Raw genomic sequence first — 24,862 nt, forward strand, 5'->3', positions numbered from 1 at the left:
CGCCCCTCCCAGATAGCACCAGTTTGCCCGCTAGTACACCAGTAATCCCATTTAACCCCTTGATCACCCCCCAGTTAACCCCCTTCACTGCCTTGTCACCAGTGTCATTGATTAATACAGTGATCAGTAAAAATCTGTTCACTGCAGTGTCACTGGTGACTTCTGATAGTGTTAGCGTCAGCTTGCTGCTAGTACACCAGTAATCACATTTGACCCCTTGATTGCCAGGAACACGCTCACTTGCACGCTAAACCTCCATTGCTAGGATAGTGTCTGATTGGATCAATATCTTTGATCAGATCAGCGCTATACCAGCGTTCACATTACCCCAAAAACGCAGCGTTAGCGGGATCAGCCCTGACACCTGCCAGCACGTGTTTAGCCCCTACGCCCCCCCCTTCTCCCCCAGTAAGTGCAGTGTCAGTAGATAACTGTCACTTGATACATTACGCACAAAACCACAGTGTTCACAGAATCAGGCCTGATCTCTGTTAGCACTTGTCAGTAAATTTTTTGTAGCAGTTCAAGCAGTCCCTGACAGCCAGGCGCTCTTTTTTTTCCCATGAGTCGCACTAGGTACCTATAAATTTAGTGGCCAAAATGTCCAATCAAAGGTACACTAGAGAAAGAGGCATCCAGGATTCTGAGCATGTCAGGTGAGAGCGAAGGGGAAGATTCCCTGACAGAATCAGGCTCAGAATACGAACCTGTAGACAGCAGCGGCACCCTGACAGCTCAGATGACGGAGAAGAGGTCCCTGCTAAGATCAGGCTTATGTGACCCATTTCCAGGTTGCTGAGGTGGTACAAATGCATGATGACTCTCATATGCAGCAGAGTGCCATTATTAGTGCCGCACTACCTTTTGGTGAACTGGCGAGCACTAGCGGCCTAGTACGTCCTGGTCTTATACATACCAGCACTGCAGCATCACTTGGTGACGGGGCGAGTCCCATAAATGCACTACAAGCTCGTGCGGTGGCGAGCACAAGTAGTGTCCCGCGGCCTCTAAGAATTCGCAGACAGGCCCGTAGAGCCCCTAGTATCCTTCTGGGTGTGCTTGCAAATCCCGATTGGCAGCCCACAAATTCTGAAGCACACTTGGCTGTTTTACCAACGCTTGCCAAACGCCCCTCTAGCGCTTGGCAAGCGTTGGTCTGGCGTTTGCGGAAGCGCTTTTTAACGCTCTGCAAATGCCGCATGTGCGGTTTAGTGGTGGTTGCTAGGCGTTTGCCGAGCGTTAAAAACACCCCACAAACACCTATAATGCAGTTTGAATGGTGTTACCACTCCGCAACTGCACCACAAACGCTGGCCAGGCATTTGCAGAGCGGCACCATAGACTAGAATAGGAGGCTTCAACGCCTCCTGACTCGACCAGAGCCATCCGTTTTGCTACGACGCAACCGCTCCCGTTAGAACAGCACAATGTGCTGTAATGTGCAGAATTGGTAGAGGCGTTTGGGAAGCTGTAAAAACACTTCCCAAACGCCTGCACACAACGCTAGTGTGAACGTAGCCCCATTCAGTGCCCAACCTGGAATTCAGATGGAAACAGCAAATTTAAATACTCCCCTTGATTTTTTTGAGCTGTTTTTCACAGATGATCTTTATGCATTGATTGTGGATCAAAGCAATTTATATGCACGACAATTTATCGCCGCCAACCCAAATTCACACCTTACCAGACCATTCGCATGGAAACCCATTACGGTTTCCGAATTTAAAGTTTTTTTGGGCCTAACCCTCAACATGGGCATTAATTAAATAAATGAATTGTGGTTGTATTGGTTCACATGTCCGTGTTCCCTGCTGCCATGGCCAGGCATAGATATGAGACGATATTGTATTTTATGCAGTTCAATGACAACACACTCAATCATCCTCGGGGTGACCCTGAATTTGACCGGCTCCACAAAATTCAGCCCCTTGTAAATCACTTTAATCAAACATTTTCAGATGTGTATACTCTCCATCAAACAATCTGCATCGATGAGTCCCTCGTTCAATTTTCTGGCCGCCTTGCAATCAAACAGTATATCTCCAGCAAACGTGCCAGATATGGGGTCAGGATGTATATGACCTGTGAGAGGGCAACAGGCTATACATAGAAGTTTTGGATTTACAAGGGAAAAGATAGTCATGTGGAGTCCCCCTGGATGCCCAGACTGCATGGGGAGCAGTGGCAAGATAGTTTGGGACTTGGTGTCATCATTTTTCCATATGGGGTACCACTTATACATGGACAATTTTTAATCAAGCGTGCCACTATTTAGATATTTGTTCAAGCTGGGAATTTGCACATGTGGCACTGTGTGACCTAATCGCTGGGACTTCCCCAAACGGCTTGCAAATACCCGTCTTAGAAAGGGGGAAAAAGCCTGCTTGAGAAATGAAGAATTGCTCACAGTGAAGTGGAAGGACAAACGGGATGTTTACCTTCTGTCTTCCATTCACGCAGATACGACCATCCAAATTGCCACGGCAGCTGGTGTTGTTGAGAAGCCCCTCTGTGTCCACGATTATATCCTTAACATGGGGAGGGGTGGACTACAACGACCAGATGATGAAGCCGTACTTTGTTTCCCGAAAAGCCAGACGCTGGTACAAAAAAGTGTCTGTTTATTTATTTCAATTGGCTTTATATAACATTTCTGCTCTCTACACAGCAACTGGACATAGTGAATCCTACCTAAAATTCCAGTTAGAGATCATCAGGGCCCTTTTGTATCCAGGAGGTGCTGTGCCCCAAACCCCCAACCCAGATGCAGTTAGCCAGCTGCATGAGATGTGTTTTCCCCGATGCCATTCCTGGTACCCCAACCCAAAAAAGACCCCAAAAAAGATGTTGTGGCTGTAGCAGACATGGAATTTGGCGTGACAGCCGCTTTTGTTGTCCCTCCTGTCCTGACCAACCTGGCCTCTGCATCCAGGGCTGCTTCCGCCTCTACCATACACTAGTGGACTATTAGTATAGGGTACAGCACGGCACAGTTCAGGGCACATTTGCACAGGGTCTCGAAAGATGTTAGGTAGTCAGGAAACTGGCTATCACATTTGGAGAGACCCTACCATCTGTTTTTAACATGTTAAAAGTTTGAAAAAAAAAAAAAAAGTACAAATCACCAAAAAAAAAAATGTACAAATTTTTTTTGTTGCCATTTTTGTTATTGTTCTTTTACTGTTTTTTTTTGTTACTGTTTTATTGTTAACCTTTGCTGTTTGCAGGAATGCTTTTAGCTGTAGCACTGACCTGTTTATTCTGACAGCATCAGGAACTTGCTCTCAGAATATACATAAATCGGTGTGGGCAGCGCTGTTGGATGAGATTTTTCATCCGGAGTTAAAAAAAAAAAAACATATGCCAAAGCATGGGAACCTGAGGTGGCCAGTGGGTGGATGGTCCCTATGCTTCGGTATATATATTTTATATTTGTTGGCACATTTCATGTGTGCCCGTCCTTAGAAGTGGGTGGATGAAGGGAGGTTTTCTAATGGTGGGCATACCACCACACACTTTTTCTTGCAGAGATATTACATTTATAAAGTTTTTTTTTATTGAGTTACTGTTTTATTGTTAACCATTGTTGATTTCTTTGCAGGAATGTCAAACTGCAGCACTGACTTGTTTATGCTGACCGCAATAGGGTCTTGCTCTGAGAATAGACATAAGTAGGTGTGTGCAGTGCTGTTGGATGAGATTTTTCATCCGCAGTTAAAAAAAAAAAAAAGCATATATGCCAAAGCATGGGGGTCCGGGGGGGCCAGTGGGTGGATGGCCCCTATGCTTCAGTATACGTATTTTATATTTGTTGGCACATGTGTGCCCACAATTAGAAGTGGGTGGATACAGGGAGGTATTCTAATGCTGGGCATACCACACACTTTTTCCAGCAGAGATTTTTTTTCTCTTTTTTCCCCCATTCAGCCCACAGGCTGCAAAAAGAAAAAAAGAACATCGCCTATATACCCAACAAGGACCAGCGACATACTGGTACATCACTGGACTTTGAATGGTTATACCAGGGTGATGCTTGCAGCTGCAGGTATCATCCTGGTATTGTTTTTTTCAGCCGGCAATTTGCTTTCATGTAAAAGCAATCCTAGTGGCTAATTAGTTGCAGGATTGCTTTTACAAGCAGCGGGAGAAAATTCCCCCGCTGCCTTCCACATCCTTCTCAGGCAGTCCCATGCCATTGGGGAAACCTAAGAATGCAGCCGGTGTTTCTGCCAGCTCACCATAGAGCTGATTGGAGACCAGAATGGTGCCAGTCATCTCTATAGTCTAAGAAATCAGAAGCTACGAGCATTTCATCACTTCAGTTGCGAAGGATATAAACAGCGCCATTTGTAAATTGGGAAAGCATCTGATCACAATGATCTTGGTGAGATTAGATAATGTAAGGGCAGAGGAGAGATCTAGAGTATTACAGACCCCACATTTCTCAAAAAAGAATATATGACAATGCCCATTGAAGTTATAGGGGATATTTGTATTCCCTGTGATAGCATTAAAAGTGATAAAAAAAAATTAAAAAGGGACAGTGTAAAAATAATTAAATCAGAACAGAAAAAAATACCCCCCTGCGCACGCACCTGCAGTCATGAGCATTGACCCTATGCCAGTATGGAAACAGCGGTTGCACCATGCATGTGAGGTGTCACCACAAACGTCATATCAAGGGCAGTAATTATAGCTCTAGACCTCCTCTGTAAAACTAAAATGGTAGCTTGTAAAGGCTTTTAAAGCATTGCCTATAGATATTAAATATGTATGCAGTTTGCCACCATTGCACGGGGCATGCGCACTTTTAAAGCACATCATGTTTGGTATCTATTTACTCAGCAGAGCATTATCTTTTAGATCTTACCAAATAATTGGCCAATATATTGTTTTTGTGCATTAAAATTAAAAGTGTATATTTTTAAAAAAAAATATAAATGTGAATACTATGTGAGATAAAAAAAAAAATTGCAGCACCCACCATTTTATTCACTAGGGTGTCTGCTCTGAGAAAAAATATATAATGTTTGGGGGTTCCAATTAATTTCCTAGCAAAAATACAGATTTTTTTTTTTTAATGTGAACAAAGTGTTAGAACAGGCTTGGTCTTCAGGTGGTTAGAAGAGTGAGTGATGTGTGGCATAAAACTTCTAATGCTGGGCATAAAATGCCCCCACCCCCTAAAAATGACCCCTTTTTTGGAAAACAGACACCCCAAACTATTTGCTGAGAGGCATGTTGAATCAATAGAAGAATTTATTTTTTTACAAGTTTTTGGAAAATGACAAAAAAAAACACAATTGTCATTTAAATCATTTATTGCTCACACATGCCATAGGCATGTGTGGAATTACTCCCCAAAATACATTCTGCTACTTCTCCTGAGTATGGGGGTACCACATGTGAGATGTTTCGGCAGTCTAGCCAAGCACAGGACCCCAAAATCCAATAAGCACCTTCAGGTTTTTAAAGGGCTTTATTTCCGCATTACACTTCCTGACTACCTATCATAGTTTGAGGCCCTGGAATGCCAGAATGGCACCAAAAACCCCCCCCCCCCCCCAATTGACCCATTTTTGGAAAGTAGACACCCTAAGGAAATTGATAAGCATGGTGAGTATTTTGCAGATCTTGGTTGTTGCTACAAGTTTTTGGAAAATGAAGAAAGAAAACAAAAATTTATATTTTTATATTTCAAAACCTTGAGAAAAAATTAGATTTGCAAAATACTTACCATGCCTCTTTTTAAATTCCTTGGAGTGTCTACTTTCCAAAAAGGGGTCATGGGGGGGGGGGGGGGGGGGGGGGTTTGGTGCTATCCTGGCATTTCAGGGCCTGTGAAAGTCTGAAGGTGCATAACTTCATTTCACTTCCTCACTACCTATCAAAGTGGTCATTGGATTTCAGGCTCCTGTATGTGGCTAGGCTCCCAAAAAGTCTCACACATGTGGCATCCCCATACTCAGTAGAAGTAGCAGAATGTATTTTGGGGTGTAATTCCACATATACCCATGGCTTTTGTGAGCAATATAACATTTAAAGTGACAACTTTGTGTAAAAAAAAAAAAAAAAAAAGTGCCATTTCCAAAATGTTGTGGAAAAAAAAAAAAAAAAAAAAAAAAAAAATCTTCCATGGACTCAATATGCCCCTCAGCAGATAGTTTAGGGCGTCTACTTTCCAAAAAGGGGTCATTTGGGGGTGTTTATCACATTTCCTGAGGTGCTAAAATACCAGGATACTACAGGCAGTCAGAAAGTAAAAGCTGTGTAAATTTCAAAATTATCTATACCATAGTTTGTAGATGCTATAACTTTCACAAAAAGCAATCATACACTTATTGGGATTTGTTTTTACCAAGGACATGTAGCAGAATACATTTTGGCCTAAATTTATGACTAACTTTGAGTTTACTATATTTTTTATAGCCAAAAGTAAAATGCATATTTTTTCAAAATTTGTTTGTTTATAGCGCAAAAAATAAAAACCGCACAGGTGATAACATACCACCAAAAGAAAGCTCTATTTGTGTGAAAAAAGCATGTAAAATTTTGTTTGGGTACAGCATTGCATGACCGCACAATTATCAGTTGAATTAGTGCAGCGCCAAACAGCAAAAAAAAGACCTGGTCATTAAGGGGGGTAAATCCTCAGGAGTGCAAGTGGTTAAGGAGAGAAATGTTAGAACCCATCAGGAAGTGATGGAAAATTTGCAATAAAATCTGTCTGATAGGTGTCACCAGGAAAAAGGAGTAAGAGAAAATCTCTAATGGAGCACAGGAAAGGAGAAAAAAAAAAAAAAAAAAAAAGGGAGGAAGAGCCATCTCTTGTGTAGGCTCTCCTCTTCTCAAAGAAAACTGACAAAGAGGCCCCCTAGGATCCTAGAGGAAAAAAAAAACGCAGCAGAATGGGAGGGGATGTTTGATGGACCTTTTTTTGTCAATTTCTCCTAAAGGCAGCAGTATGACCTAGTTATCTGAAGTACTTCTGATCCCATCTGCCCTTAATTAATAAAAAGTATTAGATGTACTAAGGGCCGTTCACATCAGAAAGCGGTGCAGGAAAATGTATGTCTGATTTAATGTGTATGTCCATGTATCTCTGACACCCTAAACACTGTTTGCCTGTACTTGATCGCATGGTACTGCAGTACTAAGTAATTCAGTTACAGAGTGTTTAATAGTGCATGCACTCATTTTGATGCAATTTCAGCCCATTCTAATGGATGGGCTGAAAATTACATTGCACAGGAACATGGAGCATGCTCCTTTGACATTCTGAGGTGCCCTAGCCCTCTGTTTCTGCCACTGGTGCTTGGTGGGACATTTTGATGTTGCCCCTGCCCCCTATTATATACCTCCATTCTCGGACATTGTGGTAGGCACACTTCTGTCTGTTGCCCAGCCTCCCACAAGACCCTCTATCACTGACATGTCTTCTGGGCTACAGGGATGTTACAGCTGCTGAACCCAATTTCATCTAGATGGGAAAGGGGTTAGCTGCAGATCCTATCCCCTTCCTTGTGTACCCGGACTCCCAGGACTCTGTAGGAAGTAGTATCTGAAGTGTGAACTAGACTAAAAAGTAGAACTAAAAAGACAAAACTTTTTTTTCCTTTTAAGTTTTGTGGTGAGGAATTGGACCATCTGACAGTTTTTATTGCTCTCTTATGTGCTCCTCTGTTCTGTTTACCTTTAAAGGATAAGTTCATCTTTGGGAACACCCATTTTTAGGGTGGAACATGAAAAGACATTCCCCATGCTGCTCCCCCCCCCCCCCTCAGAAGTACAGGGAGACGTTCCAAGTACTATCAATATGTCAGATTTGAAAACAGCATGGCCATGAAGGGCTCCACCCACATTATTCATTCACAGAGTTCTGTGAATGAATGCACTACAAGTCCCAGCAGCCTTAGCCATTGTCAGCTTGTAGTTCTCAACTACCACAGCGCTGTGATAGTCCATTGAATCTTCCTTTCAGAATATCTGCATTGTTTGTACCTCCCGTATGGGAAAGCATATATACTGAGATCTGCAGATGTGCTTGGCAGTGGTCTACTGATCACTGGTGCAATGCTTTACAGGCTCCTGCAGCCAAAAATAATAAGTGCACTTTTTTTTTTAACCTGTAAATAGAGGTGCATTTATTATTTTTGTGCAAAAGGTGAACGTCTCCTTTAACATTGAAAGTAAAAGAAAATTCCAAGTGTTGGGTTGCCCCCAGAAAAGTAATAGAGGAAATCTTGTGATGGGGACAGCAGCCCTGGTGACCTGGCAGTCCTCTAGGGATTCCCTTAATTTGCTGTGATTTATTCTCACTTCCTGTTTTGAGAATGGAACAGAAGTGAAAAGGAAATCTTCCCAATGAGATACTCTATCCAAATTTGGGAAGAAAAAAAAAAAAAAAAAAAAGTAAAAAATGTTGCCTATATTTCTAATTAGCCACTTGGCAACTGCGTGATAGCCGAATGACTGCTAGAGCGCAGTTGTCCAGTTCTGGAGGGCATCATGGTGGCCTTTTACCACATGATCGACTGTGTCCAATGGCACAGATCACCGCGTAAATACAGTTGCCGGTTATCAGCTGCACTTTCCTCACGCTGTCACAGCATGAGGAAAATACTGCCAATAACCGGCAACTGTCAGAACAGATCGGCATGATCAAGGCCCATCAGTGCAGTCAGTGCCACCTCAACGCACATCAGCGAAGGTGAAAATCACCATTTGCAAAATGTTAGTGCAAAAAATAGTTTCTTTGTTTCTATTCTAATAAACAAAAAGAGCAAAAAATTTGAACAAACCCAGCAGTGATTACCACCAAAAGAAAGCTCTAAAAAGATAAAAATTTCATATGGGTACAATATAGTATGACTGCACAATTGTCAAAGTGTGACAGCGCTGAAAATTGGCCTGGGCAGGAAGGGGGTATAAGTGCCCAGTAGGCAAGTGGTTAAAAAAACAAAACCAAAACACATCTTGTTTCATTTGGAGGAGAAAGGGTTATCTGCAGCAAACTCTGGGATTCATCTGCAGCTAATTATGTATGTTGTGCTGCTTTGAAGGCAATATTGTGTCTCTGCAGGTACAAATGACTTGCCGTATTCCTTATTGCATTAGGTCGTATTATCAACTTGTACATGAACTGTGAACAATGGAAGGCTAGTTCAGACTCGTGTCTTATGCTGTGCCTAGCCTCCAAACACACAGCACCTAATTAACTGTCTGGAATGGTTCACGTATAGGCAAAAATGTCAATCGCTGTTGCTGCAGGCATTACTGTATTGATGTACTGGCTGCACCTGATTCCTCCTAGCTGCATGGATTACCGCATACTGAAGTTTAGTTTTAAGGGCCAATTCTTAAATGCAGTGATACATAATTCCCCCCACTGAAACTAGACTGGATAATGTAATGCAGACTGGCTGCTATGGGTTAGTGCAAATAAAGTTGACCTAGCATCACAAATATTTTCATATTACATGCATCATGTTAAAAAGGAACTTTACACATAACTTGATAAAAAAAATGTTCTTTAGCAAGGAACACATATGCCACATTCAAAATTATATTACTAAAATAAATGTGTAAATTGCTTCTAGCATGCTTTAGTCTTGCTGGAGGCTGTCATTTTGCCAAAGTCCAGAGCCCCTAGGAAGCAGTAAATCTTTAGGCTGGCAGCTGATCAGCCTATACATTTGCAGTATGATGCAAAAATAAAAAAATGGCACTTGAGCATGTGCAGAGCAGGGTGATACAGTATGTTACTGGACTTTATGTAAAATTTTTAAAAAGTGCCTATACTGTTTAAACTATACCTGCAAAAGGGCCAGCCTGAAGTGATTGAGCAGGACTTAATTTCCTGACTAAAGTTCCACTTTAACTTCTTAGCACCAGCCAAACGCAAATGTGCGGCATCCCGGCATCTGGTCCTAGACACGGAGTGGCTTCTGAAACCCTTAAAGGGTTGGGAGGCACTGGCGCCAAGGGGTTAAGTGCTGTCTTGAGGGGCCATTTACATTGAAGCAGTTCACTAACACTCAGAGGCATGACTTTCATTAACCATATAGGTTTACCACTGCTCAAGGTAGAGAGACTCCCAGTCTCCAAGCACAACTCCTCCTGTAGGTGCCAACCCAGCTCTTGTGCTGCATAGATGAGAACAAAGGACGTCCGATTGGCTGCACTCGGAACAATCCACTTTATTGAACCAAGATAAAACCAATACAGACAGTGGAAATACAGTGGGGGAATGGCAGGTAAACGCGTTTCACGCTAAAGACAGCGCTTATTCATTACCACAGTTTTATTAACCACTTGCCTCAGATGGACGTACGTTCTGGTTTAATTGGTTCTACCTGAGCCATGACTGCAGTTGTAGTCAGGAGCCTGATTATATTTATTTATTTTTTTTTTTTTTTAGACAGCAATGCTGAACATTTTAAAATTATCTGAATGGTTAAATAGCCGCTGGATTGCTTTTACATGCAGCAAAAAGGTGGTCCCTCCCCCCAGGCTCTCTCATATCACCAGAGATCCCAAGACTGAAGTCTGATAGAGATGAGGGAGGTACAAAAGTTCCCCATCATCTCTATGGTCTATGAAACCAGAAGTGACAAGGATTTTGTCACTTCCTGTTTACAAGCGGTTACCAGCTTGCGAAAGCATCTGATCAAGCCGATCTCGGATTGATCAGATGCTTTTCAAAGGCAGAGGAGAGACCAGAGGTCTAATAGACCCCAGATTTCCTCATAAAGAGGACCTGTCACTGCTCCAGCCAATCACAAGGGATGTTGTTCATACCTTGTGATAGCAATAAAGTTGATAGCACATTGAACATATGTAAATGGCAATCACACCATATGTGAGGTATTGCTGTGATTAGAGAGAAGCAATAATTGTAGCACCAAACGACCTGTGGAACTCTAAAGCATCTCCCATGGAGATTTTTAAGTACCGTAGTTTGTCACCAGTTAATTTTAAAGCATGTCATATGTATTTACTTGGCATAAATACTTTTATATATTTTACCAAACATGGGTATTAAACTTTGTGTGCACTAAAATTCATTAAAAACAAGTTTCCAAGAAATTGCAACAACCAACATTTCAACTTTTTTCAGAAATATGTTTGGGGGTTCTAAGTAATAATCATGTATATGAGAAGTGTCAGAAATGGGTTGGTAGTCAAGTGGCTAAAGGCAGTCCATTCGTTAGGACATCACATAAGATGAAAACATCACTTTTTTGGCAAAGCAGCTCTACTGTACAAAGTGCTGGTGTGTCATTCACAATGAATAGCACCCACAATGCACAGAGAGAAGTCGCATTGCCATGTACTGGCAAAACATGCATTAATGTGAGTACTTTATCGCAAAGATGTGAATGTCTTTAAGTGTTGCTCTTAGTCTTTATTACATAAACACAAAAACCACTGTACTACCCTGACAAGGCCTTCCTCTGCTTTTATCTTCAGTAAACAAGTGCCATCTTTGTTTATGCACTAACCAAGGTAATCGTCTTACTGAACCGAGACGGTCTCAGATGACAAAATCATGTACATCCTATGCAGTTGCCAACTGTATTCACAAATATTTAAACACAGAACCTTTTGCTGCAGCCTCTCACTTGGTGAATTACTGTAATGTTGCAGAGTGCTAAGAGGATACCGTGGAATGCCCATTCCTGCTACTGCATAAGGCTACATGCACAGAAGAAAAAAAAAAAGCCACTTTTAGAAGCATTTAACTTTTTAATGCCTCTAAACACAGCTCATTATTAGTCAGGGTGTGCATGTACATCAGGGGTGCTTAACCTGTGGCCCGTGTCCTCATGCTGTTGACCCACCATCCCAGAGCATCAGAGTGCATGGAGCTGGCTCCGGCAGCAGAGGAAGCAAGCAGCCGCCAAGGGAATGGAAGCTGCAAGCTTCCTCTGTAGCACTGGCTCCTGTCTCAGGCAGAGTGATACTAACTGCACATCGCCTGGGATCTTTCTAGCAGCCTTGTGATGCCAGCAGAAGCTGGAAAAGAAAAAAAAAGGTCAGTCTATTAAACACATAGTTTTGTAATGGGCATATTGGGGAGGGGGGGGGGGTGTTGGGAGACATGTCATACTGCACACCCCCAATCACTGGTGTAGTGTCAGGGTCACAATGTTGACCCCACCCCATGCTCCTCTCACATTGTGTTTTACAGTACACATGAACAGGAGAGATGGCGGGGGTGGCATATACAGGAACCAATTCTCTCCATTTTTCTCCTGCAACTGTTGAAAGCTGGCTTCACCTCTTCTCCCCCAAACCACTTAAGTGGTCCTCACTCTTCACAATGTACATCAGCGGTGCTTAACCTTTGGGATTTGCTTTTTAAAGCAGTGATTAGGGACACAAACAAAATGAGCCCCAAAGCTGCATTCAGAGAAAAGTGTACTTGCATAATTTATGCATATGTGCACATAATTTCAGCCAAGTGGATGGCACAAATGAATATTCTATCCACATCCTTACACACATGAACATACCTACATACACGCATCAATGCGCACCAGATCAGGCTTTTTTTTTTTACACCGGTGTGTATGTAGCCTAAGACTGTTGACCACTTCAGAAAATCATGAGACAGACAATCTGAGATTTAAATACAACCCTGTCACTAAGGGATTATAAGAAGAAAAAAAAAAAAAAAAAAAAAAACAACTTAAAACACATTCGTAAAACCAGTCAGGCTGACATTGACCCTGCCAGTAGTGGCCGAAGTTTCAATACAGTCAAGTGTTACAAATTTAAAACAGGAGTAAAAAACGTAGAATAAATCTTTCAGCTCCAATTTTTATTCAATGAAACAAAAACAATGTATGCAAACATTTAGGATAGACATTACATTTTCTTTTTACAAAAGCTAGCAAAGAATTCACAGTTAGAAACAAGTAGAATTATATATAAAATTCAGGCACATGAAAATACTTTTAAAAATAAATACAAAAACCCCCCCTACATGCATACAATTATACAAGAAATCAATAACCAGTGCAAATAGCAGTGTTTACGCATCTTCCAGTACAGTAGATGGATTTGCTACAGTCAACACTTTGCACTGCCTTACCAATTCCCCTAATAGGCAACACATGAGCTTAACTTCCAAGTTTTATTGCTCCAAACACTTTGAAAACGTTTCATCATAAAATGAAACAACTGTATTCACAGCTTTTTGCAGACTGTCCTTGCTTTAATGAAGCTTCTTAAAAGAACAATTGGATAAATATGTTTGAACTCACAGAATTCACTTTTCACAATTTTCTGTAACATTTCACAATCTTTGTCAGGAAAAAAAAAAAAAAAATCGAATCAGAGCATTCCTACAACATATCCTACTTAAAAATGACTTTTATAAACAAAAAAAAAACAAAAAAAAGTGTAAAATGATCATTAGCTGCCTCAAACAAAAATGTGCAAGTCCATTATATGGCACATACAAATTAAAATATAAGCAAAACAGAAATACATATGTAAAAAGACATTATATAGAATGCCAATATTAAAAAATACTACAAGGATGGAATTCTTGCAAGCATTAGACTGCTTGCTAAATTAACCGTGTTAAACAAATCATTAACCATAACTGCATAATACTATAAATGCGATAGACTCAAATATAAAACAGAACTATATTGCGAATCCTAAAACAAGGTGCTGACAATTGTTTTCTGTAATAATCAAAATGTGCGTGTGCACACAGCACTAACAGTCAGGCGATAAACGGACACACTCACAAAACAGTTTATGAAATGTTATGTAGATCTTTCCTGTGCTTCTTAGAAAACACAAACTATGAAACCCCTGAGTGTTTTATTTTAGCATTAGAGCCAGGCTGCATGGAAAGCACAAATGGTAATAGGAAGACCTCAGATGACAATGACCATCGAGTCCTGAAAGTTACTTTTGGTCTGTCACATAACTATATGAAAAGGCAAGACAGCCTGGCCTCTTGTTTCTGGTATTAAAATGTATGTAGTTGTCCCAGGAAGCACAAATCTGTAGGACTTGGCCATGCATGAGAAGACAAATCACCACAAATTTTCTTCCCAACAAGCACCATCTTTTTTAAGATGTGAGCAGAGAGGCTCATTACTTTTGTATGAAAAATAGAAAAAAAAAAAAAGTGACAGTGTTCAACATGGAAGGCAATTGCTCACTCATCCCTCAGCAACTGCAGTACACGTAAAACTAACGTTTTGAGAACTGATTAGGTTTAGCATACTGATAAAAGGTTAGCTCACCTTTACCAAAAACTGCCTATGCAGACAAGGAGCATCTGTAGATAAACTGTGCAGCTCTGACCAAAATTGAATGATGCCCTTGCTCTAGGTGTAGGCCATTTACACACTTCCTGAAGGGGCCTAGTCATTACTGCTCACCTCCTCCATCAGAGGACCAAGTTCTCAAATGCTGTGCTCAGAGCAACTGCATCAGGGAGAGAAGGCGAGATGGTCCCATGATGGTGAAGGTGAGTATTAAGAGCTAGGCTTCTCTTAGCAACATCCAGGGAGTATTCCATTCAGTTTTCATGAGGTACAGAAATGGCCTACACCTACAGCAGGGCATTCAACTTAGACAAGGCTGCACAGTTTGTGTTCATCTACAGACACCCCTTACCTGTATAGGCAATTTGTGGTAGAGGTGAACCAACTATCACACAAAGTTGCTGGCACACATTAGGCCTGTCAAAAGGATCAATTCACATCACAATATACAGGGAAAAGGAGGTGGTTTGGAAACTACAGTCACATGGCTATGAAGGTCCTTATCCTTGTGGTACAGCTTTGTGTATTGAGCCTAAATTGGAAAAAGGCCACAGGTCCCACAATTCTGCCAGATTTTTCTTCTCCCATACTGCCCTGGCCAAATCAACACAAGATTCTGGTTCCCGTAGACAAGACCAGTTCTTTCACAAAAAAAAAGTCCTTATAGCCAAAAGAAGCCCTAATCTACAATACAGAGTGAACATTTGTAACACATTCTAGAACCATTAAAACTATAATTGTTACAAAAGAAATGTGTAGGATGCCATTCCTGGCCTCATTGTGGACTGCATGTAATATTTCCAAGTCAGAGATCCAAAACAATCATGTAACAATTGAAAGTCAGAACTCCTAATCTTCATTTTTGCCCTTTCAATGTCTCAAAAAAAATGCTGAAGCTAAAGCAGACATGACAGCCAAAAGTAGTCAGCAATGGCCTACATATTTCAGTCATGACAGGTTTCTTTTAGGCCTCTCCTGCACCTTAAATTTGGTTTGTATTAGACGGATTAAACAAATGCATTAGTTTGGCAGGACGACAAAAAAAAAAAAAAAAAAAAAAAAAAAAAAAAAGAAGTAGTATGGTTCTGGAATCACTTGGAAAACCTCTAATGGCTTTTGGCAGTAATCGTGCAACAAATACCTACTAGACTGTTTGTGGTGGCTGTAACAGGGGACACTGTCTGCTGCCTTCTTCCTCTAATTGTGACTTTGCATCTACCAGGACCTCTGTCATTGCCTCAGGGTTTGGAATACACTCTTCATTATAAAGATGCTGAAAGCCATCATAAAAGTCATCTGTCTCCATTACACTTTCATGAGCAAACTTATTGCCAGAGTTGTCGGACGGAGTTTCCTTCATCCCTACCCGGGTGACTGGTGGACAACAGCTGGTTGAAGGAATGCAGCAAGAGATTTGCTCCTCGTCAGGGGTGACACTTTTACCAGCTGGGATTAATATGTAGACAGGATTGGATGGGGCTTCAAGGCATTGACCAACTAGTTCTTTACAATGAATGAAAATGGTTCCATCAACCTGCAAGGAGACATTGTTTTATTATTTTTCCCCATTATGAAAAGATAAATCAGCAATATTAAAACCTGTGCATTTCTGTCTAAATGGCCACACAGCTCCCTTGTAATTCCAGAAAAAACAAAACAAAAAACATTTATATGGTGTATGCATACTTGCCATAAATGTGATCTAAACCTTCATGCATTCCTTGCATGGTTAAAAATAAAAAAAAAAAAGAAAAGAAAAAAGGTTTAGGTGTCACCCCCTAAACTTACCTGAGCCTTCACTTGATCAAGTGCAGGGTCCGTCTGCAGAGGCAGCGGGGCTTGGGATCAAGCACGTAGGATAGGAAGCAGCTTTCTATAGTGGCAGACCTAGAGAAGGAGCGAGGACCACCAGCAGGGGACCCAAGAAGAGGTTATGTTAATATTAAGGTTAGGTTATGTGTAATAAAATGGAATGACGCAGGAAAAAGTATTGAACACACGAAGGGATGGAAGAAAAAATAAATAAATAAAAACACAGCATGGACAGCCAAGACACCGGCTGCAATCAGTAATTAGAAAGCAATCCTGCCCCTTGTCAGTGCAAATATCAGCTGGTTCAGACTCAACCGATATATCCTATAAAAAAAGGTGCCATTACCAAGGTGTCACACAAACATCTCATGATAGGTAAAAGCAAAAAGGCTCTCAAGACCTTCGCAGCCTCATTATTGCAAAACATACTGATGGAATTGGTTAGAGAAGAAGGATTTCTAAACTGAATGTTCCAGTGAGCACTGTTGGGGTCATACTCCAAAATGGAAAGAGCATCAATTCACCATAAACTGGCCAAAACCAGGTGCTCCTCACAAGATCTGACAGAGGAGTGAAAAGAATCAGAAGAGTTGTCCAAGAGCCAAGGACCACTTGTGGAGAACTTCAGAAAGACATGGAATTAGCAGATACAATGGTTTCAAAAGAAAAGTAATGAACGCAACCACATGGCCTATATGCACGCTCACCACGGAAGACTCCATTGCTGACTCCATTGCTGAAGAAAAAGCATGTAGAAGCTCATTTAAAGTTTGCTGCACAACAAGTCTGTGAAATACTGGGAAAGTCTGGTCAGATGAGACCAAAATTGAACTGCTTGGATGCCATAATACACACCATGTTTGGAGGTCAAATGCCACTACACATCACCCCAAAAACACCATACCAACAGTGAAGTTTGGAGGTGGGATCATCATGGTATGGGGATGTTTTTCAGCATACGGTACTGGAAGCCTTCATTTCATTGAAAGATTAATGGAAAAATGTACCAAGACATTCTTGATAAAAATCTGCTGCCATCTACCAGGATGATGAAGATGAAATGAGGGTGGATATTTCAGCAAGACAATGATCCCAAACAAAGCAAAGGAAACTCAACTCGTTTCAAAGAAAGAAAATAAAGCTGCTAAAATGGCCCAGCCAATCACCTGACTTGAATCCAATAGAAAATCTATGGAAAGAACTACAGTAAAGATCAGAGTTCATAGAAGAGGCCCACAGAACCTTCAAGGATTTGAAGACTGTGGAAGAATGGGCCAAAATCACACCTGAGCAATTCATGCGACTAGTTTCTCCATGCAGGAGGCTTCTTGAAGCTGTCATTACCAACAAAGAATTTTGTATGAATAAAATAAATTTCAGTTAGCGTGTTCAACACTTTTTCCCTGTCATTCCATTTGATTACAAAAAAAAAAAAAAAAATTTCTGAACTTGTTTTGGTTTCTTGGTATGTATGGATTGCATGGGTGGTTACTGACATGATGAAAACAGCATGTCAATAGCACCTTTATATTTACCTAGAAAAATGGTGACGCGTTACACACACGCACACAGAAAACACATCAGATCTCAATGGGGAAAAATACCAAGCTTGATATCTATACGGATATGGGCTGGGTAATGTGTTCGGAATGCAAGGATACCCTATCATCAGTCCTCTGTAGGTTGATTTGTCATTGTAAAGACACTCAGCAAAGCAAAGTAAATTTTAAAAAAAGAAAAAAAATGCAGTATGCTAGTCCATTTTGCTGAAATTTAATTGCAGGAACTCAAAATGGTACTCAGTTTGTGTGGCACCCACGTGCTTTTATGCATGCCTGACATGCTCCTAATGAGACATCAGATGGTGTCCTGGGGTGGTATTTCATCCCTGATCTGAAACCAGGGCATCACTGAACTCCTGGACAGTCTGAGTTACAACCTGGCGGCGTCGGATGGACCAAAACATAATATCCTAGAGGTGTTCTATTGGATTTAGGTCAGGCGAGCGTGGGGGCCATTCAGTGGTACAAATTCCTTCATCCTCCAGGAACTACCTACATACTCTCATCACATGAGGCCGGGCATTGTGCACCAGGAGGAATCCAAGACCCACTGCACCAACGTAGGGTCTGACAATGGGTCCAAGGATTTCATCCAGATACCGAATGGCAGTCAGGGTGCCATTGTCTAGCTGGTAGAGGTCTGTGCGTCCCTCCATGGATATCCCTCCCCAGACCATCACTGACCCACCACCAATACGGTCATGCTGAACGATGTTACAGGCAGCATAACGTTCTCCATGACTTCTCCAGACCCTTTCATGTCTGTCACGTGTGCTCAGGGTGAACTTGCTCTCATCTGTGAAAAGCACAGGGCATCAGTGGCAGACCTGCCAATTCTGGTGTTCAATGGCAAATGCCAATCTAGATCTATGGTGCCAGGCAGTGAGCACAAGGCCCACTAGAGGACGTCAGGCCACCCTCATGAAGTCGGTTTCTGATTGTTTGGTCAGAGACATTCACACCAGTGTCCTTCTGGGAGGTAATTTTGTAGGGCTCTGGCAGTGCTCATCTTGTTCCTCCTTGCACAAAAGGAGCAGATACCAGTCCTGCTAATGGCATAAGGACCTTCTATGGCCATGTCCAGCTCTCCTAGAGTAACTGCCTGTCTCCTGGAATCTCCTCCATGCTCTTGAGACTGTGCTGGGAGACAAAGCAAACCTTCTGGCAATGGCACATATTATTATGCCATCCTGGAGGAGTTGGACTGCCTGTGCAACCTCTATAGGGTCCAGGTATCGCCTCATGCTAACCATTAGTGACACTGACCCTAGCCAGATGCAAAAACTAGTGAAAACAGTCAGAAAAGAGGAGTAAAGGAAAAATGTCTGCGGCCTCTACCTGTAAAACCATTCTTGTTTTGGGGGTTGTCTCATTGTTGCCCATCCAATGCACCTGTTAAGTTAATCAACACCAAAGCAGCTGAAACTGATTAACAACCCCCTCTACTTAACTGACCAGATCAATATGCCAGGAGTTTGACTTGATGCTATACTCTGATTAAAAAGTGTTCCGTTAATTGTTTTGCCATACATATATACACACACCTCCAAGTAACTGAAGAACCCAGTTCTACTATACAGAATTCATTTGACTCCTTTTCCTAGAATTATTTGTTGTACGTTCTTGAACGCTGGGGCTTTGTGCAAAAGTTTCTCTAATGGATTAGAGTAATACACTCACCTTCAATTTACATTAATATAGATTTACTATTTAGAGAGAACAGGGATTACAGGATTAGAGGTTGCAGGACGCCATCAAAAAAGGAATCCAATGTGCAGATGAGGTCTTCACAATACTTAGAAACCCTTCCATCTCTCTCCCAAATCTTTTCTCCAGTTCACAAAAAAAACTTTGGCAACATCTGTTGGCTTTTGGGGCTAAACTGATATATTTCTTTGTGCTGAACCCCAAACCTTGCTACAAGACAACTATCAGTTCCTCCAAATCTCATCCCAGCCACCATACTTTGGCATTAACCTTACTGCAGCCCAACACTAACGGGCTTGATAGTTTGCCTGGTATAAACCGTTTTGGCACACTTTACAAAAAAGGAAAGGACCTATATCCTGTCTAGGAAGAATAACTGCAATGAAGTAGTCACTTATCTAGGTTCTTTTACTTTGCTAGAATAATACTGTGCCACCTGTACACAGATTCAGACTTTGAAACTTACAGGGAAAAGTTTGCATGGTATAGTACTAGGCTAAGAGTCTCACAAAACACGCTTTCATTTCAAGAGTTGAAAGCTGAAGTTTTCCAAATGTGACAAAATACTATAAAAACAGCACAGGTGCCCAAAGTGATGTTATTAAATTCAAATTCATTGAAGACCAGTCCAACGTAGCTGCTGTGAAAGCCAACTACACAAGATTGTAAGGTTTGGGGTGCAAGTTTATCATACAATTATAATAGTATTTAGGCATAGACACAGCATCCTGGAAACCGTATGAGGCGTATTGGGCAAAACACTGCACAGTTGTAGTAAGCACCAAAACATTATTCGATTTAAAAAAAGAAAAAAAAAAAAAAACCACACAATCACTGGTCCCCTAGTCATCCAACTCTTGAAAAGTATATAGACGAAAACAAACAGTTTGGTTATTGGGACTTATAGGTACCAATTCATAGAACATTTTAATTTAGTATGTAAACAAGAATACTTTGACATTTTAGAAAATTTTGGTCAGTTTTACCTGGCAGTGAGACTTTCAACCTTTAGCTGTAGTCCCTGCTGCTGTAAAGATGCGTTACTAGACCGATCTGGTCTCCATGGGTGGAACACTACCTGACCATTTAAATCCAGTCTTGCTAACCATCTAAGATTCTCCCCCACCAAAAGATCTCCACCCACCTTTTTCTTTACAATTTCCCACTTTTCCTCCTCCCCTCTCCCCACATGCCATTTCTTTCCTCCCATCTTCTCTATTTATTCCTTACACACCATTTCATCTCCTGTAAACATGTCTTCCCCAGCCATAAACCCTAACACAGACAACCATTAACACTTTCCCATGAATTTGCTCAAGAAGCATTTGTTAGTAGCAATGCAGTTAGCCAAACACTGAAAATTACCTTATACTATTCTGCACAGTCGATATTACAACACCACACCTATATACAGTAAAACGCAGATAGGAGTCTTGAGGTCTTCTCATAAATCATATCAACCATTAAGCTGCCCATGGACAGCTCTATAGAATGTTGTTACCATTTGCTCCAGTCAAGTTATATGAGGTTTTAATAAAAATCTATTAGACACTAATGATAATTAGCTGTGACACATTTTAGCATGAATACCCCTACAGGTCCAAATTACACCTCTTAGGCCAGGAAATCATCTGAGAACATGAAGCAAGTGAAAACCAACAAACCGAAAAATAAATAAATATATATTTTAAATGTGTTTTGATTACTTGTGTTTTCTTCATCAGGTCAGTCATAACAGGGAACCAGTCAGCTGCCATCCTTTCCAACTCCAAGGTGATAATTGCCAAGGCCAGCGTGGAACCCCTAAACTGCAGTAACTGGTGGCATGCCATGCAGTGCTGTAGTTGCCTGGTTAAGAGTGCCACGTGGCGAGAAGGATTCATTTGAGAGAAGCTGCCAAAGAGATGAGGCCAGCTGAACATCACCATGGCATGGAACTGCAGAAAAAAAAACCCAAAATGTATCATATCAAGGTCGATTGTCTCCATCTTTCACCTTTGTTGACCAAATGTGATAAACAAGAAATGCAGTTGACATCAGGAAGGCTGAGTTGTGGCCATTTCTTTGTGTCAGTACATGCTGTAATTATACGTCAGACTATTGAGCTTATAACTGAATGTAACAATGTGTTCCCCAAGAACACAACCAAACTATTTTTGTGTGTTTTGTTCCTTGGCTACTTGCGTAATCTTTGCTTATATTTCAAGCAAGCAACCACAGGTTTTCCCCATTTTCTAAAATGTGAATACTTGTTTTGTTAGTGTACCAAGACCTGTACCACAGATTTCAGAACGAATCTGTTTGAAACCATACTGAAAGCAGAATAGTAACTGCAGGCCAATTTAGCAATTTGGCGATTCTGCAGACCGCATTACTGCAGTCTAAACAATATGGTCACTGAACAATGAGCAAGAAAAAGCTGCATTACTGCAGCCAAATGAGCTAAAAAGAAGACAGTATTAGGTAAAGAACTCCAGGCAAGAGTGCCAGCAACCATACCTTATAGAAGGATGTGTGCACCTTTAAAGTTTTTTTTTTTTTTATTGTGCACTGTAGAACTGCTTGGCAAGTAAAAAAAAAAAAAAAAAAAAAAAAAGTGGATGCAGGAACGTAGTCATAAATAGTGTCCTGTCTGGAGATCTTAAACAACTACCCCTAAGGAAACTGTAGCACGTATATGAACATACAGGGTTTGCGAACACTTAAGCAAAAGCTTTATGATTAGATGTATCAGGGTAATCTTCCTCAAGAGGCTGGATAAGTAGTCTGTATTCTGTTCTGTTAAGAAATAATTGACAGCAGACAATGCGTGTAAATTTGTTTTGTGTGAAAAGGTTTGTTGTGTTCCTGTACCATACAGTTTTTGCCTTAACATTATAGTAATAATACTACTACTACAATGTAATAATACCAACGCATCTTTTTCTGCTAGAATGTTTCTAGCAGAGAAGGGAAAAAAAGGGCATTCTTTGTCCTTTCAAACTCATGTGACAAGTACCAGACTGATGTCATATGAGCTTCAATCTTATCAAAACTGGAAGTTTTCTTGGTAACAAGTATACAATTTATCCAAAACCTGACAGCTTTCTATGTACAGTGTTGTTGAAAAAAAAAGTAAAGAGTTAAATATTTTTGCAACATTGTTTAGAATTTTAAAGTGAAAGAATAGTTTTTTTTTTTCCTTAATTAAAAGAGACGATAGTTTTCTTTGTTCATACAGGTCAGTGACAATAGCTTCTCAAGTCCAGCTCTGTAACATGGTTGTGCATACACGTCTCTTGTTTACATTATCCACCAATCATTTTGCTATACTTACAATGTTCAGGAAGTCAACTGGTGTGGCTGTGTACAAATCCCATTGCAGTTTATCCAGTATGATCCTTTCCATCCTTAGAATTTCAGCAGATGAGTATAGGCAGTCACTTTGCACTGCAAGATTCTTCAATGATGGGATTATCTGTAATAAATAGATTTAATTCAATAAAAAGAAAAAAAACGTTTAGCCAAATTCTGTGCACTGTCTCCATGAAAAATTAAGATTCATAAAACACAAATGTTAAGAGTCATCAACACACTTGCAGAACCAGAATCTTTGTCATGAGAGAAATGGAATTCAATCAAGTTTCCATATAGTGGAATAAAAAAAAACAAAAAAAAAAACCAAACAGCACACAATTTACCTGAGATCACCAACTTTATAGCAAACCTGTCAAGTACATCAAAGGTTCCAAATGGAATAAATGACAAAAGCACACACACCTCTTGTAATCCCCAATTGATTTCTGAATGCCAAGAAAGCTACTAGATCTCAGGTTTTGCTATAATTAGGGCCTTTACTTCTGCCAGATAGGGAGCTTGGCCACACCCTCTTCCCCACAGTGACCACCTGCACTGATCATGTCTGTCCATCAGGGGGAATAGAAAATTAGAATAGATTAGAAAAATCGACAGGTAAATGCGTGCTAAAAAGCTGCTACTGCTAACCTTCACCTAACTTGCTAGTTGACCAAATAATTTCAATGCTTCCTGAGTAACTCAAATTACTAAAGCCACTAGAAACAGCATGATGACCAGGCAACCTCCACTGTTTTCCCTCAGCACATATTTAAAAAGCTTACCAGTCTTTAGATGTGATGGCTGCATTTTTTTTAGGCTTTTTTCTCTTCTAGCCAGGAAGTTTTATGCCAGCCATAGACTGTTCGTAATTTGGCCGATTTTTGCACTGTCAGTGTGTTAACTGGTCGGCCGTTTTTCTGCACTTTGAGATTGGTCATGTTGGAAAATTCACGGCCGATCTTCCCGGCAATGATGGTCAAATCGGCCGATCGTTTTGATAAAAAAAAAAAAAAACGGCGCATGAGCCGTGACCTGCAAGGGACAGGAGTTATGGGGTGAACTTTATGATTTAGTCGGCCGATTTTTTTCATCGTTGGTGGTAACGTCGGTCGAACGAACGACCAATTTTTTGTGTATCATTTGAAAAATCGGCGATGTTCGACCCACCTATGGCCTGCATTACATAGCTACATGGTTAGTCTGACTGAAAAAGACAAAAAGTGTCCATCCAGTTAAAAAAAAAAAAAAAAAAAAGTTATAAATCCTATACCCACAATTGATTCAAAAGGAAGGCAAAAAACCCCAGCAAAATTCCCTCCTGATCCCAACCCCCCCCCCCCTCCCCGAGAGGCAAGTCGGATATTCCCTGGATCAACTTTACCTATAAAATATTAGTATCCAGTTATATACATCTAGGAAAGAATCCAGGCCCTTTTTTAAAACAATCCACTGAGCTGGCCAGAACCAACTCTTGAGGGAGTCTACTCCACAGGCTCACAGCTCTTACTGTGAAGAAACCTTTCTGTATTTGGAGATCGAGCCCTGGTTCACACTGATGCGGTGCAGAATTTGCAGAGTTTTCTGTGCGAATTCCGCACCGCATCAGAATCACACCCCGTTCATGCGAACCGCTTTGGGAGTGTATGTTAAAGTTAACGCCCTGAAAGTGGTCTGCAAATCACGGTGTGATGTTCAGATTCGGATCGCATAGGTGTGAATACCCATGCAATCCAAATCTAGTGCGGACCACAAAAGGGTCCTGCACCTTTTTGGTGCGGGTGCGATTAGAGCCATACAAAATGTACAGCTCCAAATTGCAGTGCACACAAATCGCACGCGATTTGCGCAGGAATGCGGTGCTGCTCCTGTGCGGATCACATACGAAATACCGCACCGCATATATGTGAACCCAGGCTCAATCTCTTTTCCTCCAGATGTAAAGAGTACCCCCTAGTCCTCTCATGACCTCAGGGTGAATAACTCTACACTGAGTTCACTATATGAACCACCGATGTATTTATACATGTTGATCATATCCTCCCTTAATCTCCTCTTCAAGAGAATAAATTCAGTTCTAATCTTTCCTCATAGCTGAGCTCCTCCATGCCTCGTATCAGTTTGGTTGCCCTTCTCTGCACTTTCTCCAGT

At 41.1% G+C, this 24,862-nt stretch overlaps 2 protein-coding genes across 3 annotated transcripts in view; one reads left to right on the forward strand and one right to left on the reverse strand.

Moving 5' to 3' along the window:
• Nucleotides 1-22,886, forward strand: part of SEPTIN8 (septin 8) — a 160,358-nt gene extending 137,472 nt beyond the window's left edge. For both annotated transcript variants that reach the window (XM_089673049.1, XM_089673048.1), the window contains exon 10: nucleotides 21,103-22,886. In XM_089673049.1, the coding sequence (XP_089529175.1) occupies nucleotides 21,103-21,265 (163 nt within the window). In that variant the 3' untranslated portion in view covers nucleotides 21,266-22,886. The remainder of the gene's footprint in view (nucleotides 1-21,102) is intronic.
• Nucleotides 22,677-24,862, reverse strand: part of CCNI2 (cyclin I family member 2) — a 55,592-nt gene continuing 53,406 nt past the window's right edge. Inside the window, exon 5 of the mRNA XM_089673051.1 lies at nucleotides 22,677-22,835. Coding sequence (XP_089529177.1) covers nucleotides 22,677-22,835 — 159 coding nt within the window. The remainder of the gene's footprint in view (nucleotides 22,836-24,862) is intronic.

The sequence above is a fragment of the Staurois parvus genome, unplaced genomic scaffold (assembly GCF_062004578.1).
Source record: "Staurois parvus isolate SC_StPar_1 unplaced genomic scaffold, SC_StPar_1.0 ptg000133l, whole genome shotgun sequence".
Lineage (NCBI taxonomy): Eukaryota > Metazoa > Chordata > Amphibia > Anura > Ranidae > Staurois > Staurois parvus.